Source organism: Pseudorca crassidens, chromosome 11 (assembly GCF_039906515.1).
Source record: "Pseudorca crassidens isolate mPseCra1 chromosome 11, mPseCra1.hap1, whole genome shotgun sequence".
Lineage (NCBI taxonomy): Eukaryota > Metazoa > Chordata > Mammalia > Artiodactyla > Delphinidae > Pseudorca > Pseudorca crassidens.
In genome coordinates, this window is record NC_090306.1 from 86,866,469 (window position 1) to 86,885,301 (window position 18,833).

Sequence of the window (18,833 nt, forward strand, 5' to 3'; positions counted from 1 at the left end):
TTGAATAAGCACAAACTTGCAATTCTTACCTTCCTTGTTGCAGTTCTTCTAACATTAAATTCTCCTCCAGCTTGTGTCTGCGTTTTGGATGCTTTCCAGTGTCTTTACATAGTTATGTTTTAAAAATTTTACCTAATATTTTGTAGTGGTTACCTGTGGGAGTTCACAGTATCACTTCTGTAATACTAGAAGTTGCAAGGCTTTGAAAAGCTATAGTTAGCTAATTTTAAGAAAAAGATCATTGAATACCCTGGTTTATCACTTGACTGTGAAGGACAAGTGCCGTATATATGAAAGAACTGTTGCCCCTATCAAGTTCTCACAAATGTTACTTATCTTGTGTTTGAACAGTCTATAGCTCTGTTTTAGGCCAGTTAATGTCAACGTCAGCTACTTGCTATTATTTGCTAACATTTGGTTGAATCTCTTTATTTTAATTCTTAGTTGGTTATTTGGTATTGTGAAAGTCAGGATCTAGTAATTCTTCAGAAATTTAACAATTTAACTTCAGCCCTTATATCTTGCCCTGTAAAGAGACATGGGTATGGGACCAAATAGTGGCAGTTGGCCCATTCCCTACGCTTCAGGGAGCTTCATTGTTAGTGATTATTTAGTGGCAAATGTATGTAGGGAAATGAGATCAGGTCTCATCAGAAATGCAGCTGTATCTTTTATATCATTTTCTAAGAGACATTTTCCAACAATTGTGATAGCTGTTATTTACTTATAGATTCTCATTGATGGCAAGTTGGTTTCACGAGCCAGGATATGTTCATTGTTCAACCCAAACTTTTGGTTTATATGGCAATTCTCTTTTCCCAAAGAGCTGAGTGAGATACTGTCATTGAATGATCATAAGTATTTTTGCTGTGTATTAAAAAAAGATTGTTGGAATGGGAGAAAATATTTGCAAATGATACGACAGGCAAGGGCTTAATCTCCAAAATATATAAACAGCTCATACAACTCAACAACAAAAAAATAAACAACCCAATCGAAAAATGGGCAGAAGAGCTTACTAGACATTTCTCCAAAGATCTACAGATGGCCAGTAGTTACTTGAAAAGATGCCCAACATCACTAAATTATTAGAGAAACGCAAATCAAAACTACAATGAGGTATGAACTCATACCAGTCAGAATGGCCATCATCAAAAAATCTACAAACAATAAATGCTGGAGAGGGTGTGGAAAAAAGGCCCTCTGGCACTGTTGGTGGGAATGTAAATTGATACAGCCACTATGGAGAACAGTATGGAGGTTCCTTAAAAAACTAAAAACAGAACTACCATATGACCCAGCAATCCCACTACTGGGCATATACCCTGAGAAAACCATAATTCAAAAAGAGTCGTGTACCACAGTGTTCATTGCAGCTCTATTTACAATAGCCAGGACATGGAAGCAACCTAAGTGTCCATCGACAGATGAATGGATAAAGAAGAAGTGACACATATATACAATGGAATATCACTCAGCCATAAAAAGAAACGAAATTGGGTTATTTGTAGTGAGGTGGATGGACCTAGAGTCTGTCATACAGAGTGAAGTAAGTCAGAAAGAGAAAAACAAATACCATATGCTAACACATATATATGGAATCTAAAAAAAAAAAACGTTCTGAAGAACCTAGGGGCAGGACAGGAATAAAGACGCAGACCTACCAGAGAATGGACTTGAGGACATGGGGAGGGGGAAGGGTAAGCTGGGACGAAGTGAGAGAGTGGCATGGACTTATATATACTACCAAATGTAAAATCGATAGCTAGTGGGAAGCAGCTGCATAGCACAGGGAGATCAGGTCTGTGCTTTGTGACCATCTAGAGGGGTGGGATAAGGAGGGTGGGAGGGAGGAAGATGCAAGAGAGAAGAGATATGGGGATATATGTATAGCTGATTCACCTTGTTATAAAGCAGAAACTAACACACCATTGTAAAGCAATTATACTCCAATAAAGATGTTAAAAAGAAAACAACTCCAATGAGGTACCACCTCACACTGTTCAGAATGGGCATCATTAAAAAGTCTACAAATAACAAATGCTGGAGAGGGTGTGGAGAAAAGGGAACCCTACAACACTGTTGGTGGGAATGTAAGTTGGTACAGCCCCTATGGAAAACAGTATGGAGGCTCCTCAGAAAGCTGAAAATAGAGTTACCATATGATCCAGCAATCCCACTCCTGGGAATATACCTGGTCAAAACTATAGTTCAGAAAGATACATGCGCCCCTATATTCATAGAAGCACTGTTCACAATAGCCAAAATATGGAAACAACCTAAATGTCCATTGACAGGTGAATGGATAAAGATGTGGTATATGTATACGATAGAATACTACTCAACCATAAAAAATAATGAAATAATGCCATTTGCAGCAACATGGATGCAACTAGAGATTATCATACTAAGTGAAGTAAGTCAGAAAGAGAAAGACAAATACCATATTATATCACTTATATGTGAAATCTAAAATATGGCACAAATAAGTTTATCTACAAAACAAAAACCGACTCATAGATATAGAGAACAGACTTGTGGTTGCCAAGGGTTGGGGGGGAGAGGGATGGACTGGGAGTTTGGGGTTGGTAGATGCAAACTATTACATTTAGAATCGATAAACAACAAGGTCCTACTGTATATCATGGGGAACTATATTCAATATCCTGTGATAAACCATAATGGAAAAGAATATGAAAGAATGTTTATGTGTGTATAACTGAGTCACTTTGCTGCACAGCAGAGATTGGCACAGCATTGTAAATCACTTATACTTCAATAAAAAATAAATAAATAAAAAGATTATTTATGAATTTAGAAATCTTCAATAAAGAAAGTATTTTATTGTACAGATACAGTTACTAGCAAAGAAAATTATCTACTCATATTTAAACCTGCTGGTGAATTCAAAGAACGACTTGGCTCTGGCGCATATTCTCAATATTCCTGATAGAGGACTTGGAAGAGAAGCCTTCACTGATTTGAAACATGCTGCTCGAGAGAAACAGATGTCTATCTTTTTGGTATGGACATGTTACCTTTTCAATATTTATTTTAAAGACTCTCTGAACAGTGGATCCATGTACCTTAATATAGAATTCTTTTAACTATGACAGAGCAACTTTTAAATTGTGAATATGTGTTCTATGTCATGTATTTGAAAATCCATGGTAGTTTTGTTTTTTACTGTATATTTTACTATATATATAGTTCATAAGGGAGAATTTCTCTAAAGCTGTGTTTCCCTACATGTGTTCTGCGGAGTGCTAACCCTGTTAGATTCTCCTTGAATAAATTATTTCCAGAGGCAAAAGTGCCTGTTCAATGCTCTTTGAATAAATGTTTCCAAGGGCAAAAAGTTGGAAATCGTGTATACTCTTACTGGATATATGTAATGCATGTATACTTCTTCCAAGAAGTCCTACCATAAAGAAACCTGCTTAAGTTAACCTTGTTATTTAACCTGTCATTTCCTAAGTTATTTAACCATGGAACTTTCCCCAGATTATTTAAATTTCATAGATTTTTCCTTTCTTAGGATATGCTTTGGAAAATACAGCTTTAGAACATTTTGCCTTTGATGGAGATGGCCTAATGTATAGCCATCATATTATATATATGTATTTTTATCATTGTAAAGGCAAGACCTTTTGAACTACACATGATCAAATGATCCAAAAATGTGCAAGCTAGATGGGGCTTAGTGATTATCTAGTCTAAACCTTTATTTTACAAATAAAGAAGCTAAGGCTTGGAAGAGTTGAATTAATTGTTCAACTTTGAATAAATCAACACAATTGACACAGAAAAATCCCTTTGTTCCATATAACAATTCCAGTAGCCAGTAGTCAGTCTATTTAAGAATATATTTATTTTTTATAGAATACCACTGTCTAATTCTTTATAGACAGTGATATACTCTTTTTTTATGGCCATGCTGTGCAGCTTGCGGGATCGTAGTACCCCGACCAGGGATCGAACCGGAGCCCCCTGCAGTGGAAGTGCAGAGTCCTGACTACTGGACCACCAGGGAATTCCCAACAATGATATACTCTTATGAACATAGTCTTACGCCCTTAATTTGTCTCTAACTTGGCTCCTCAGTCTCAGTCTCCACCTGTGTTGCCATCACCCTTGCTGGCATGAATTCTACATAACAGTTGTTTCTTTGATTATTTGCTTCTGAATGAAAATGTGGCATGAGTTATAAAAAGTGATTCTCTTTACCTGTGTACCTAGAAATATGTAAATGTGCCTAGCTTCATAAAATAAGGTGTAGTTTTAACTTACTAAATCATTAAACATAACCAAATTATTTGTTTTAATTCATAGGTGGCTACATCATTTATTAGAACAATAGAGCTTGGAGGGAAAGGATATGCACCATCACCATCTGATCCTTTAAGGACACATATAAAAGGATTGTCTAATTTTATTAATTTCATTGACAAATTAGATGAAATTCTTGGAGAAATACCAAATCCAAGGTATGACAAATGGGTGTTATTAGTCTGTCTTTAAAACTTCACAGAATCAGAGGTAGATTAAAAATTAAGAGCTATTGAAATGACCAAGCATCAGACTAAGCTAGGAAGAAGAAACAAAATATCTATATGAGGGAGGGATAAATTAGGAGTTTGGGATTAGCAGATACAAACTACTATATATACAGTAGGTAAACAACAATGTCCTACTATATAGCACAGGGAACTATATTCAATATCCTGTGATAAACTATAATAGGAAAGAATCGCTTTTACTGTACACCAGAAATTAACATGACATTGTTAATCAACTATACTTCAATTAATAAAATATCTAGATTAATAAATTATAATCACATGACCTTTCCCCCTAAATTTCTGCTTATTTGTCATTCTAAAATTTTTGCCAAAGTCAAATGGCATGTTCAAATTAAATTTGACTAGAGAAGAGGGCTTACCATTCATTTTTTTTCTGGAAGAAATAAATTTTTGAGGATTGGAAATGACTGAATAGATAATTTCTTTAAACTTTTTATTTAGCAATAAAGGAAACTCATACCAAGAATGAGTCAGGAAATTGATAAAATATGATGAATTTTATATTCCGTTTTCTGCTAGGTGTTTTTCATTTTCTTTTTTTTTTTACATCTTTATTGGAGTATAATTGCTTTACAATGGTGTGTTAGTTTCTGCTTTATAACAAAGTGAATCAGTTATACATACACATATGTTCCCATATCTCTTCCCTCTTGCATCTCCCTCCCTCCGACCCTCCCTATCCCACCCCTCCAGGCAGTCACAAAGCACCAAGCTGATCTCCCTGTGCTATGCGGCTGCTTCCCACTAGCTATCTACCTTACATTTGGTAGTGTATATATGTCCATGCCTCTCTCGCTTTGTCACAGCTTACCCTTCCCCCTCCCTGTATCCTCAAGTCCATTCTCTAGTAGGTCTCTGTCTTTATTCCTGTCTTACCCCAGGTTCTTCATGACATTTTTTTTTCTTAGATTCCATATATATGTGTTAGCATACAGTATTTGTCTTTCTTTCTGACTTACTTCACTCTGTATGACAGACTCTAGGTCTATCCACCTCATTACAAATAGCTCAATTTCGTTTCTTTTTATGGCGGAGTAAAATTCCATTGTATATATGTGCCACATCTTCTTTATCCATTCATCCGATGATGGGCACTTAGGTTGTTTCCATCTCCGGATGATTGTAAATAGAGCTGCAGTGAACAATTTGGTACACGACTCTTTTTGAATTATGGTTTTCTCAGGATATATGCCCAGTAGTGGGATTGCTGGGTCATATGGTATTTCTATTTGTAGTTTTTTAAGGAACCTCCATACTGTTCTCCACAGTGGCTGTATCAATTTACATTCCCACCAACAGTGCCAGAGGGTTCCCTTTTTTCCACACCCTTTCCAGCATTTATTGTTTCTAGATTTTTTGATGATGGCCATTCTGACTGGTGTGAGATGATATCTCATTGTAGTTTTGATTTGCATTTCTCTAATGATTAATGATGTTGAGCATTCTTTCATGTGTTTGTTGACAGTCTGTATATCTTCTTTGGAGAAATGTCTATTTAGGTCTTCTGCCCATTTTTGGATTGGGTTGTTTGTTTTTTTGTTATTGAGCTGCATGAGCTGCTTATAAATTTTGGAGATTAATCCTTTGTCAGTTGCTTCATTTGCAAATATTTTCTCCCATTCTGAGGGTTTTCTTTTGGTCTTGTTTATGGTTTCCTTTCCTGTGCAAAAGCTTTGAAGTTTCATTAGGTCCCCTTTGTTTATTTTTGTTTTAATTCCATTTCTCTAGGAGGTGGGTCAAAAAGAATCTTGCTGTGATTTATGTCATAGAGTGTTCTACCTATGTTTTCCTCTAAGAGTTTGATAGTTTCTGGCCTTACATTTAGGTCTTTAATCCATTTTGAGCTTATTTTTGTGTATGGTGTTAGGGAGTGATCTAATCTCATACTTTTACATGTAGCTGTCCAGTTTTCCCAGCACCACTTATTGAAGAGGCTGTCCTTTCTCCACTGTACATTCCTGCCTCCTTTATCAAAGATAAGGTGATATATGTGCGTGGGTTTATCTCTGGGCTTTCTATCCTGTTCCATTGATCTGTCTTTCTGTTTTTGTGCCAGAACCATACTGTCTTGATTACTGTAGCTTTGTAGTATAGTCTGAAGTCAGGGAGCCTGATTCCTCCAGTTCCATTTTTCGTTCTCAAGATTGCTTTGGATATTCGGGGTCTTTTGTGTTTCCATACAAATTGTGGAATTTTTGTTCTAGTTCTGTGAAAAATACCAGTGGTAGTTTGATAGGGATTGCATTGAATCTGTAGATTGCTTTGGGTAGTAGAGTCATTTTCACAATGTTGATTCTTCCAATCCAAGAACATGGTATATCTCTCCATCTATTTGTATCATGTTTAATTTTTTTCATCAGTATCTTATAATTTTCTACATACAGGTCTTTTGTCTCCATAGGTAGGTTTATTCCTAGATAGTTTATTCTTTTTGTTGCAGTGGTAAATGGGAGTGTTTTCTTGATTTCACTTTCAGATTTTTCATCATTAGTGTATAGGAATGCCAGAGATTTCTGTGCATTAATTTTGTATCCTGCTACTTTACCAAATTCATTGATTAGCTCTAGTAGTATTCTGGTAGCATCTTTAGGATTCTCTATGTATAGTATCATGTCATCTGCAAACAGTGACAGCTTTACTTCTTCTTTTCCGATTTGGATTCCTTTTATTTCCTTTTCTTCTCTGATTGCTGTGGCTAAAACTTCCAAAACTATGTTGAATAAGAGTGGGGAGAGTGGGCAACCTTGTCTTGTTCCTAATCTTAGTGGAAATGCTTTCAGTTTTTCACCATTGAGGATGTTGCCTGTCGGTTTGTCATATGTGGCCTTTATTATGTTGAGGAAAGTTCCCTCTATGCCTACTTTCTGCAGGGTTTTATCATAAATGGGTGTTGAGTTTTGTCAAAAGCTTTCTCTGCATCTATTGAGATGATCATAAGGTTTTTCTCCTTCAATTTGATAATGTGGTTTATCACATTGATTGATTTGTGTATATTGAAGAATCCTTGCATTCCTGGAGTAAACCCCACTTGATCATGGTGTATGATCCTTTTAATGTGCTATTGGATTCTGTTTGCTAGTATTTTGTTGAGGATTTTTGCATCTATGTTCATCAGTGATATTGGCCTGTAGTTTTCTTTCTTTGTGACATCCTTGTCTGGTTTTGATATCAAGGTGATGGTGGCCTCGTAGGATGAGTTTGGGAGTGTTCCTCCCTCTGCTATATTTTGGAAGAGTTTGAGAAGGATAGGTGTTAGCTCTTCTGTAAATGTTGGATAGAATTTGCCTGTGAAGCCATCTGGCCCTGGCCTTTTGTTTGTTGGAAGATTTTTAATCACAGTTTCAATTTCAGTGCTTGTGATTGGTCTGTTCATATTTTCTATTTCTTCCTGATTCAGTCTTGGCAGGTTGTGCATTTCTAAGAATTTGTCCATTTCTTCCAGGTTGTCCATTTTATTGGCATAGAGTTGCTTGTAGTAATCTCTCATTTTCTTTTGTATTTCTGCAGTGTCAGTTGTTACTTCTTCTTTTTCATTTCTAATTCTATTGATTTGAGTCTTCTCCCTTTTTTTCTTGATGAGTCTGGCTAATGGTTTATCAATTTTGTTTATCTTCTCAAAGAACCAGCTTTTAGTTTTATTGATCATTGCTATCGTTTCCTTCATTTCTTTTTCATTTATTTCTGATCTGATTTTTATGATTTCTTTCCTTCTTCTAACTTTGGGGTTTTTTTGTTCTTCTTTCTCTAATTGCTTTAGGTGCAAGGTTAGGTTGTTTATTCGAGATTTTCTTGTTTCTTAAGGTAGGATTGTATTGCTGTAAACTTCCCTCTTAGAATTGCTTTTACTGCATCCCAGAGATTTTGGGTCGTCGTGTCTCCATTGTCATTTGTTTCTAGGTATTTTTTTATTTCCTCTTTGATTTCTTCAGTGATCACTTCGTTATTAAGTAGTGTATTGTTTATCCTCCATGTGTTTGTATTTTTTACAGATCTTTTCCTGTAATTGATATCTAGTCTCATAGCGTTGTGGTTGGAAAAGATACTTGATACAATTTCAATTTTCTTAAATTTACCAAGACTTGATTTGTGACCCAAGATATGATCTATCCTGGAGAATGTTCCATGAGCACTTGAGAAAAATGTGTATTCTCTTGTTTTTGGATGGAATCCTATAAATATCACTTAAGTCCATCTTGTTTAATGTATCATTTAAAGCTGGTGTTTCCTTATTTATTTTCATTTTGGATGATCTGTCCATTGGTGAGAGTGGGTGTTAAAGTCCCCTGCTATGAATGTGTTACTGTCGATTTCCCCTTTTATGGCTGTTAGTATTTGCCTTATGTATTGAGGTGCTCCTATGTTGGATGCATAAATATTTACAATTGTTATATCTTCTTCTTGGATTGATTCCTTGATTATTATGTAGTATCCTTCTATGTCTCTTGTAATAGTCTTTATTTTAAAGTCCATTTTGTCTGATATGAGAATTGCTACTGCAGCTTTCTTTTGGTTTCCGTTTGCATGAAATATCTGATTCCATCCCCTTTCAGTCTGCATGTGTCCCTAGGTCTGAAGTGGGTCTCTTGTAGACAGCAAATATATGGGTCTTGTTTTTGTATCCATTCAGCCAATCTGTGTCTTTTGGTGGGAGCATTTAGTCCATTTACATTTAAGGTAATTACCGATATGTATGTTCCTATTCCCATTTTCTTAATTGTTTTGGGTTCATTATTGTAGGTCTTTTCCTTCTCTTGTGTTTCTTGCCTAGAGAAGTTCCTTTAGCAGTTGTTGTAGAGCTGGTTTGGTGGTGCTGAACTCTCTCAGCTTTTGCTTGTCTGTAAAGGTTTTAATTTCTCCATCAAATCTGAATGAGATTCTTGCTGGGTAGAGGAATCTTGGTTGCAGGTTTTTCTCCTTCATCACTTCAAATGTCCTGCCAGTCCCTTCTGGCTTGCAGAGTTTCTGCTGAAAGATCAGCTGTTAACCTTATGGGGATTCCCTTGTGTGTTATTTGTTGTTTTTCCCCTACTGCTTTTAATATGTTTTCTTTGTATTTAATTTTTGACAGTTTTATTAATATGTGTCTTGGCGTATTTCTCTTTGGATTTATCCTGTATGGGACTCTCTGTGCTTCCTGGACTTGATTATCTATTTCCTTTCCCATATTAAGGAAGTTTTCAACTCTAGTCTCTTCAAATATTTTCTCAGTCCCTTTCATTTTCTCTTCTTCTTCTGGAACCCCTATAATTTGAATGTTGGTGCGTTTAATGTTGTCCCAGAAGTCTCTGAGACTGTCGTCAGTTCTTTTCATTCTTTTTTTCTTTATTCTGCTCTGCAGTAGTTATTTCCACTATTTTAACTTCCAGGTCACTTATCCGTTCTTCTGCCTCAGTTATTCTACTATTGATCCCGTCTAGAGTATTTTTAATTTCATTTATTGTGTTGTTCATCGTTGTTTGTTTCATCTTTAGTTTTTCTAGGTCCTTGTTAAATGTTTCTTGCATTTTGTCTATTCTATTTCCAAGATTTTGGATCATCTTTACTATCATTATTCTGAATTCTTTTTCAGGTAGACTGCCTATTTCCTCTTCATTTGTTAGGTCTGGTGGGTTTTTATCTTGCTCCTTCATCTGCTCTGTGTTTTTCTGTCTTCTTATTTTCCTTACCTTACTGTGTTTGGAGTCTCCTTTTTGCAGGCTGTAGGTTCGTAGTTCCCATTGTGTTTGGTGTCTGTCATTTTCTTATACATAAATTTTTGATTTGTTTTTAAATGATACTGGAATTAAGAGGTGTTTTTAATCAGATAGACTCTTATTTATAATATTGGTATATTTTATGGTGAGTTAATTTTAGATTAATTTGTGGGGGGCAGAAATGGGTTGTATATGGTAGCAATCATGAGAGATCATTGTCAGTTTGATGGGTATGCCATAGCATAGTACTAATAAAAATAGCTGGTATTTATTGAACACTTACTATGTATCAGACATTACACTGAACTCTTTATGGGGATTATCATTTGATCATTAAAAAAAACCTTACATTGTAGTTGCTAGATAAATACTCAGTTTAGAGAGGAAGAAACTGAAGCACTGGTGTAACTTACCTTAGTCACATTGTTATTAAGAGGCAGAGTTGGGATCTGAATTCACTTCTGACCCAGGGACCCATTCTCTTAATCGCTATATTTTATTCTATGAAACGTGTTTCCATTTTAAGATTCCAAGAAGAATTTTTTTCAGGATTTTATTCTGAATTGTTTCCTTCTGTCTTCTTATATGGATATCTATTACAACGAAGGGAATTTGGAAGAGGGTTTGAATATGACTTATAGTTAATATCAGTGACATCTGAATTTCTAAATAATATATTGGCCAGCCATTTCTTCTGAGATAGCATATAATTAATTTTAAAGAATACTATATTTTTGGCAAAGCAAAATAGATATATTTTGTTGAAGTCAAATGGTACTATAGACTTACAGTAATAAAATCCTCAGAGGAATTGACTTAATAATTTTATGTGTGTTTATTTCTCTATTTACCTCATTTAAATGAAATTTTTATGCAGCTATTTTTAAAATTTTTATTGAACTATAGTTGATTTACAATATCATGTTAGTTTCAGGTATACAGCATAGTGTTTCAGTATTTTTGCAGTTTATACTCCATTATAGGTTATTAAAAGATATTGGGTATAATTTCCTGTGCTATACAGTAAATCCTTGTTGCCTATCTATTTTATGTATAGTAGTTTGTATCTATTAATCCTGTACTCATAATTTATCCCTCCCCCCTCTCCCCTTTGGTAACCATAAACTAGTTTTCTATGTCTGTGAGTCTGTTTCTGTTTTGTATATATGTGTATTTGTCTTTATTTTTTTAGATTCCACATATGATTGATATCATTTAGTATTTGTCTTTCTCTGTCTGACTTACTTCACTAAGCATAATATTCTCTATGTCTATCCACAGTGTTACAAATGGCAATATTTCATTCTTACCTGTTGGATTAAGCGCTAGGGTTGCTTCCATGTCTTGGCTGTTGTAAATAGTGCTTCTCTGAATATTGGGGTGCATATATCTTTCCGAATTAGTGTTTTCATTTTTTCCAGATATATACCCAGGTGTAGAATTGCCAGATCATATGGTAGTTCTATTTTTAGTGTTTTAAGGAACCTCCATACTGTCTTCCATGGTGGCCGTACCAGTTTACATTCCCAGCAGCAGTGTTTGAGATTCCCTTATCTCCACATCCTCTCCAACACTTGTTATTTGTAGACTTTTTGATGATAGCCATTCTGACAGGTGTGCGGTGATACCTTATTGTGGTTTTGATTTGTATTTCTCTAATAATTAGCAATGTTGAGCATCTTTTCATGTGCCTGTTAGCCATCTGTATGTCTTGTCTGGAAAAATGTCTATTCAGGTCTTCTGCCCAATTTTTGATTAGTTGATTTGTTTTTTGATACTGAGTTATATGAGCTGTCTGTATCTTGGATATTAAGCCCTTGTTGGTCTATGCAGCTAATTTTGAGTTTCAATTTTAGGCATTATTTATTAACTTCCTACCATGGAAGATGAGGATTTGCCACCCACTCACCAACCTCCCAATACTCCTCTTTTCCTCTCCCCCTCCTACCACACACACAGACACATACACACACTTCTCTTCTTCTCTCCTTCTAATATAGTTATACCACAGTATCAGGTTAAATCATATTTTAGGGTTTACATTATTATAACTCTGTAATTATTACCTACAGCTAAGCTATATTATATACTGTTATTATACTTCCTTTCTTGTATACATTTTTGGTTTTTTCTGGAGTCAATGATTATCTACTTTTTTCTCTTGCTTTGCTTCTTATATATTTATTATCAATTCTTTATCAAGTTTGCTAATGAAAGTATACAATTTCTTCTTTTTTATTAGGTCATCTATCAGTTCTGATTTTTGCCCTTGAAGACATTCCTTCTGGAGAGTCATCTGTCTTCTTCATTCAGTCTCTATACTTTTGCTTGCTAGGCCTGTTTCAGAGTGTCAGCCATGAAGCTTCATCACCTTGTGAATTTTCTTTGCCTCTGCCTTGTTTCCAGGATTCCATGACTTTATTTTTAATTGGTTAAACCCCTTATTTTGCTCAAGTAGCTTTCTGAGAAAAAGTAAATGGGAGATATATATCATTATTCTCACATTTGATTGTATGTGATCTTATGCTTCATTTATTTCTCCAAGGTTATTTAATTTATATGATCATTTTTCATCTGCTTCCTGGATAGTCTTTGTTTTATCTAGTTGAATGTTTTTCTTTTTGCTTCTGTTGCCCTCTTTCATGTTCCTAAAATGTAGGGTGATTCTGGACTGTTGTTTCATATTTAGGAATGAGACCCTATAAGGGTGATTAGCAGCTCTATACAGTGGACTTCATTATAGCATAGTAGCCACTTGGCTCTTTTATTCGGAATTCTCCAAATGTGAATAATTGCAGGTCTTTTCTTTGGAACTTACCCCAAAATTTCCACAATGGCATCCTTTAGTCTCTTTCTGAAAGCAGTAAGTCTGGCTAGCAATATTCTGGGATTTGAGGGAGGGTAGGTTGATGCTGAGCCACCCAGTTCAATATGTAGACTTTTGCTCAGTCCCTCTGTTTTCAGTCATTGGTACCTATAGGTCTGGAGCCTCTCTGGCTTAGTTTCTTCAGTGTAATCCTGCTTTCCATGCTGAGGTGACAGAAGTGCACTAGCCTGATTGCTCAGAATAAGAGAGGATATTCAGGGGTCTAAGTGTTCCTCACATAGACTGTCAACAGCTTTCTTATTTGCAATGACACCTTCACCATAGCCTTCAGTATTGCCTTCAGTTTCTGAGATTACTTCTTATTGGTGTATCTTTTAGCAGTTAACTTAGATTGTAGCTTTCTGTGTTCTGGGTAGTCAGTTATCACCTTTCCATCTGCTCTTCGTCTTTCTGTACTTTCATGATATGTCTCTGCTCTCGACTATTGTCTCCTCTCCCATTCTGTTTTTCTTTATGGATTTAAAACATTTTCCTTTTTGTCACTTTAGTGGCACTTTAGGAGGGAGCAGATATAAGTGCATATATTCAATCCAATGTAATTTGTTATAATTACATTCCTTTTTGGAGGAATTTCTAGTTGGGGTAAGTTAACAGGGTAAAAGTACATCCATACATACACTTTTGTACAAAAGGGTAGAAGTACGTTTTAGAGGCACCTAGGGTACACTTCAGTTCTTCAGTTTAGCAGCCATCTATTTTGAATATCCTGTTTGGTCATAATGAGCAATTAATCTGTGTTTTAGGGACGATACTGAAGAAGTGGGTGTTTAAATAGTCCATCTGAGAAATCTCTATTTTCTTTTGTATGGTGATTTTTGCATATGTTAAGTATATATGCATTTCATGGTTATAAATAGTAAAGTTATCAAAAACTTAAAACATGTATTCTATTTATGTAATAATGGAAAGATGTACAGAGGAAAGGACAATTGACCTAGTTTGTGGGAGCCGGGGATAAGAGTGTCAGGAGTGTTTACCTGGATGTTTGTTAACGGTTGAACTTAAGGATGAACTTGAAGGAGTTAACCAGACATGGAGAATGGTGGTGAAATGAAGTTCAGATGGGGAGAAGGGAGGATATTTCCTATAGTATGGGTAACCTATTGGGACAATGTTTCATTGGTTATTCATTTTGTCTCATAATTTCAACTTCTACTAGTCCTTTAGCCACAGTCTATAAAGATTATAAGAAAAAACAACAAATCATCTTCTGTTTTTGTCAGTTCCTTCCTTTTATAGCTCAAATTCTTGAAAAAATACTGTCTTTTATTCCACTTCCCAATTTCTAATGATTTAAAATATCTTGAATATGTCTCATGAGGCTGTAAACTCTATGAGGGCTTTATTGATTTTCTTCACTAATATTCCCTAGCCCTAGAAGAGTTTCTGGCACAGAGTAGGCACTCAATACTTATTTACTTGTCTGTGTTTAACTGACTCACACTTATTCACTTTTCCACTCTACTGAAGCTGTTTTGCGAAATATCTTCTTATGATCTTCTAGTTGGCATAGCCTCTGGTCTCTTTGAGTCCTGAAGTTTGATCATTTTCTCTTTTAGAGCTCTTTTCCCCATAGCTTCTGAGATTTTGTTTTCTTATTTTCTACTTAGCTCTCTGACTGCATATATGCAAATTCTAAATCCATATTTCAGTGAAATCCAAACTCTTTCCTGAGCTTCCAAAATATATCTTTATGTACCTATAGGTTGTTATGTCAAATGAAACTCAAACTTAGCATCTCCCAAGCTAAATCTTCATCTTTCCCTGCGTACCTGCTTGATGGGTACCTCTTCCCAAAGTACCCAGCTTGATGAAGCCTTTCTGCCTCCAGCTGCCCAAGCAGAAATTTGAAACATATGTTTTTATTATTTTAGTACATCTTTATTGGAGTATAATTGCTTCACAGTACTGTGTTAGTTTCTGTTGTACAACAAAATGAATCAGCCATATGCATACCTATATCCCCATATCCCCTCCCTCTTGAACCTCCCTCCCATCCTCCATATCTCAGCCCTCTAGGTGGTCACAAAGCACTGAACTGATCTCCCTGTGCTATGCGACTGCTTCCTACTAGCTATCTATTTTACATTTGGTAGTGTATATATGTCCATGCCACTCTCTCACTTCGTCCCAGCTTACCCTTCCCCCTCTCCATGTCCTCAAGTCCATTCTCCCTTTCTCTGTCCCTTCATTCACTAAGATCCATCAATTCTTCTTACTTAACATTTTTGATATTCGTTATCTCTATTCCTGTAGCTACTATCTTATTTCCATTTTTTATGGAAAGTCTGTTTTCAGACTTTCATCCTTTCTTGCCTGGACTTTTTTTACTTATCTCCAAGTTGTTCATTCTGCCTCCAGTCTTGAGTTGCCCCATCCTGTTGTTCTCACTGCTGTCAGTGGTCTTTTCAAAACAGCAGATGTTACCGCCATAATTAAAACCCTTCAATGATTCCATATTAGGTACAGGATAAAAATCCAGAAACCTCAGTATGGTGTACAAATTCTATACTCTCTACCTCCTGATTGTATCTCACCCTGGCCTCTATCCCTCAACCTTAAAACTCAGAGATAAAAATGTATTTAACCCTTGTAGCTGAGTGTAAGTTTGTACTAATTGTCTTATAATAGGGTGGTGGTGGTGGTAGGGAATCACAATAATCTTTGAGTCCAAGGAATGGTGGGGAATAGACAGACAGGGGAGGAATCCAAATCACACTTACCTCTCTGCTGCCAGCTTTTCATCAGACCATCTTAGCTATAGTATGGCTGCATTTCTACACTTTGCCAGTAGGTGCCACCATAAAATACATACTGTACTTTCACCTGAAAAACATCTTAAATTAGGAGTTTCAGGTTACATAAATTAGTTAGCACACTGTTGTTCAAATGTTTAAAATTCTGTGTTTCAATTTTATTACATAACAACTTTTTAGTACACACCTGCATTATATTTATTCGACTAAATGTTATGCATTTATAGAATGTTAAATCTAGCTGAAATTATCCAGTCCAGAATCCTAGTGTTACATTTCTCATTTTAAAATATTTCAGAATCATTTTTGATACATTTCATGTAGTACCTTTAATCACATTTAATTTTTAAAGATACAATTTATTTAGCAAATAGTTATCAAATTCTTAAAGATGGTAGGGAAAAGACAAGTCATTCTATATAGTAAAGATAGTCAATAATTCATTAAAATATTACCCATTATTTGTATTATTGCTTATTGTTCTCTTTCAGTCACTGTGTTTTGATTCAGTCTTGGGGATTTAATTGTGTTTTTCCTCACTAGCTTCATTTTTCTGTGTCTGCCCCAGAGCTTTAATGTGCTGCATTTAGCAGTCAGGAACTTCGGTTAACCTCTTTCTCACCTAAATTCTTCTATTAATGTTTATCCAGAGTAGTCATATCTTCTGGGATGCTTTCCTGAAGACCTCCTTCTTCTCTTACCTCCCCACTTAAATCCCCTCTATACCTTTGTTATCTCATTGTATCAACTGATCAATCGTTACCTCTTAAAAAGAAATCTTTTATTCATTTTGTATCCCCAGTGCCTATGACAAATGTCCTGGCATCATTTGGATTAAAACTTCAGGAGTTTCTAGGCTCTAGAGGCAAGAATTTGAATTATGCTATGTTGCTGAGCAGGTATTTGAAGAGCTAATGTTGGCTCTTATAGTGAACATATAGCAATAGACTAGTCATAGCACTGGTGTTTGTGGTATTTTGCTAAGGGTCAAAATGCTGAGCTTGGCAAGCAACTGAAATACAAATCTTATGAATTTTTCCTAAATACAGTTCATTCAGGGGATTATATCATCTTTAAAATTTAGAATATTTGTTCTTGTAGAAGGAATGGGAAAAGAGGGCAAAGGTGACTTTTACCTTTAATAGTACTGAAAGCTTTTTTTTTTCTTTTTTGTTCTTATAACTGATACTGTGACACTTTCATATTTTATTATCCTTCTGAATCTTTTCCAAAACTCTTCCATTAGAGATTACTTCCCAGAAAAAGCACATGGTGTTAACTATGTTTTCATTTTGGCTACATTTCATCCAATTATTTTCTGTGTTTTTAATTGAAAATTAAGAAAAAGCCAATTGGAAAAGAGTGCCTGTTTACATAAAATAATTCTTAAGAGTCCGTTCAGACTTCTGATTACAGATGTATAGCAGGCTAGGTCCCTTGATTGACCCTTCCATTGAAAATAATTAATACTGCTGGACAGCATATTTATAAAGTACTTAAATGCATTGATGAGTAGGTGAATGTAATGAAAATAGGCCAAAAACTGGGTGAAGGAAGAAAGTTAGAGAGGGAAGTCAAGAAGGGAAGCCAGCTTTTATTTTGAAAGAACTTGCTGAATTTGGTGATCTGGAGGGTCTGTTCTTATAGTCACTAAAGTCTGAGGGAGGGGGACAAAGCCCAGGGACTGCCCAAGGTGAGGTGTCTGTTGGGACATACCCAACCTGTAGGGCTACTACCCTTTCAGCATAAAATGAGCTAAGAATGAGAGCTTTAACTTGATATAGGGTTTCTATGAAAGCCTACTTGGTAAAATGTTTTAGCACATTATTTAAGATTTAGAACAAGACAAGAGTTCCTGTTCTCATTTCTTTTCAGCATAATATTGGATGTCCAATTCAGTGTTGTAAGGCAAGAAAAAGGAATATGAGATGTAACAATTGAGAAGGAAGAAATAAAACTCTATTTAGTGATAATATGATTGTGTATGTAGAAAACTCCAAGAATCTAAAGGCAAATTATTAAAATTAATGGTAGAGTTTAACAGTGTTGCTGGGCACAGATCAATTAAAAAAAGCAATTGTATTTCTACGTCATAACCAAATAGAAAATGTTTTTTTTTTAAAAAACTTCAAAAATATAAAATACATAGAATAAATCTAATAAAAGCCATACTAGCTACCTTCCCCCTTGGAAGGTTCAGACTCAGTGTGGAAATCTCTCTCCCACTCAGGGTTTGCGTCCTGATCATATTGATACTAGAGATTTTTGTCCTCAGGAAAACCCCCATTCATCCTGCTTACCACTCACAGCTTTCAACTTTCCATTCCAGCTTTTGTTACTTTTTTAGGGAAGCAATTGGGTGGTACTTGGAGATTTCCCCCGATTCTTACCAAGCTTAGTGGAATGTTCTCCTAGAGTAACTAGTCTGCCATAGTGTAAGTTGAAACTCTCTAAGTGCATTTCTACTGCAAATAATAATAATATGAAAAATAGTAAAATATATGTCTTTTAATCTTACAAGTAAAAACTTCACACTCTTATGTGTGATAGCGGTCATTTATTCAATAGCGATATCAATTATTTCTTCTGTGTGCCAAGTTAGTATGATGATTAGTAAAATATGGTTCCTTTCTCAGGGAGCTAATTTTTTCATGAAATGTTTCCCAAGCTTGTCTAGTCATAAGAATCACCTGTGATATCTTCAAAAGAAATGCAGCTATTTAGTATCCTTGTCTGGAGATTGTGATTCAGTAAGATGGGATCTGGAGCTGATATTTTATTTTATTTTATTCTATTTTATTTTCTATTTTTTACTTATTTTTTATTTTTCAAGAATCAGGCCCTTTTTCTTATACGTGCTCTGGCCAGACTCTAACAAAGGGCTGTTTGGCCATGATCCACATCAAGCTCAGCA

At 35.4% G+C, this 18,833-nt stretch overlaps 1 protein-coding gene across 4 annotated transcripts in view; it reads left to right on the forward strand.

Annotated features, from left to right (window-relative positions):
* PARPBP (PARP1 binding protein) overlaps positions 1 to 18,833 on the forward strand; it is a 112,469-nt gene that overhangs the window by 42,619 nt on the left and 51,017 nt on the right. For all 4 annotated transcript variants that reach the window (XM_067697731.1, XM_067697730.1, XM_067697733.1 and 1 more), the window contains 2 exons: positions 2,853 to 3,023; positions 4,333 to 4,487. In XM_067697731.1, coding sequence (XP_067553832.1) covers positions 2,853 to 3,023; positions 4,333 to 4,487 — 326 coding nt within the window. The remainder of the gene's footprint in view (positions 1 to 2,852; positions 3,024 to 4,332; positions 4,488 to 18,833) is intronic.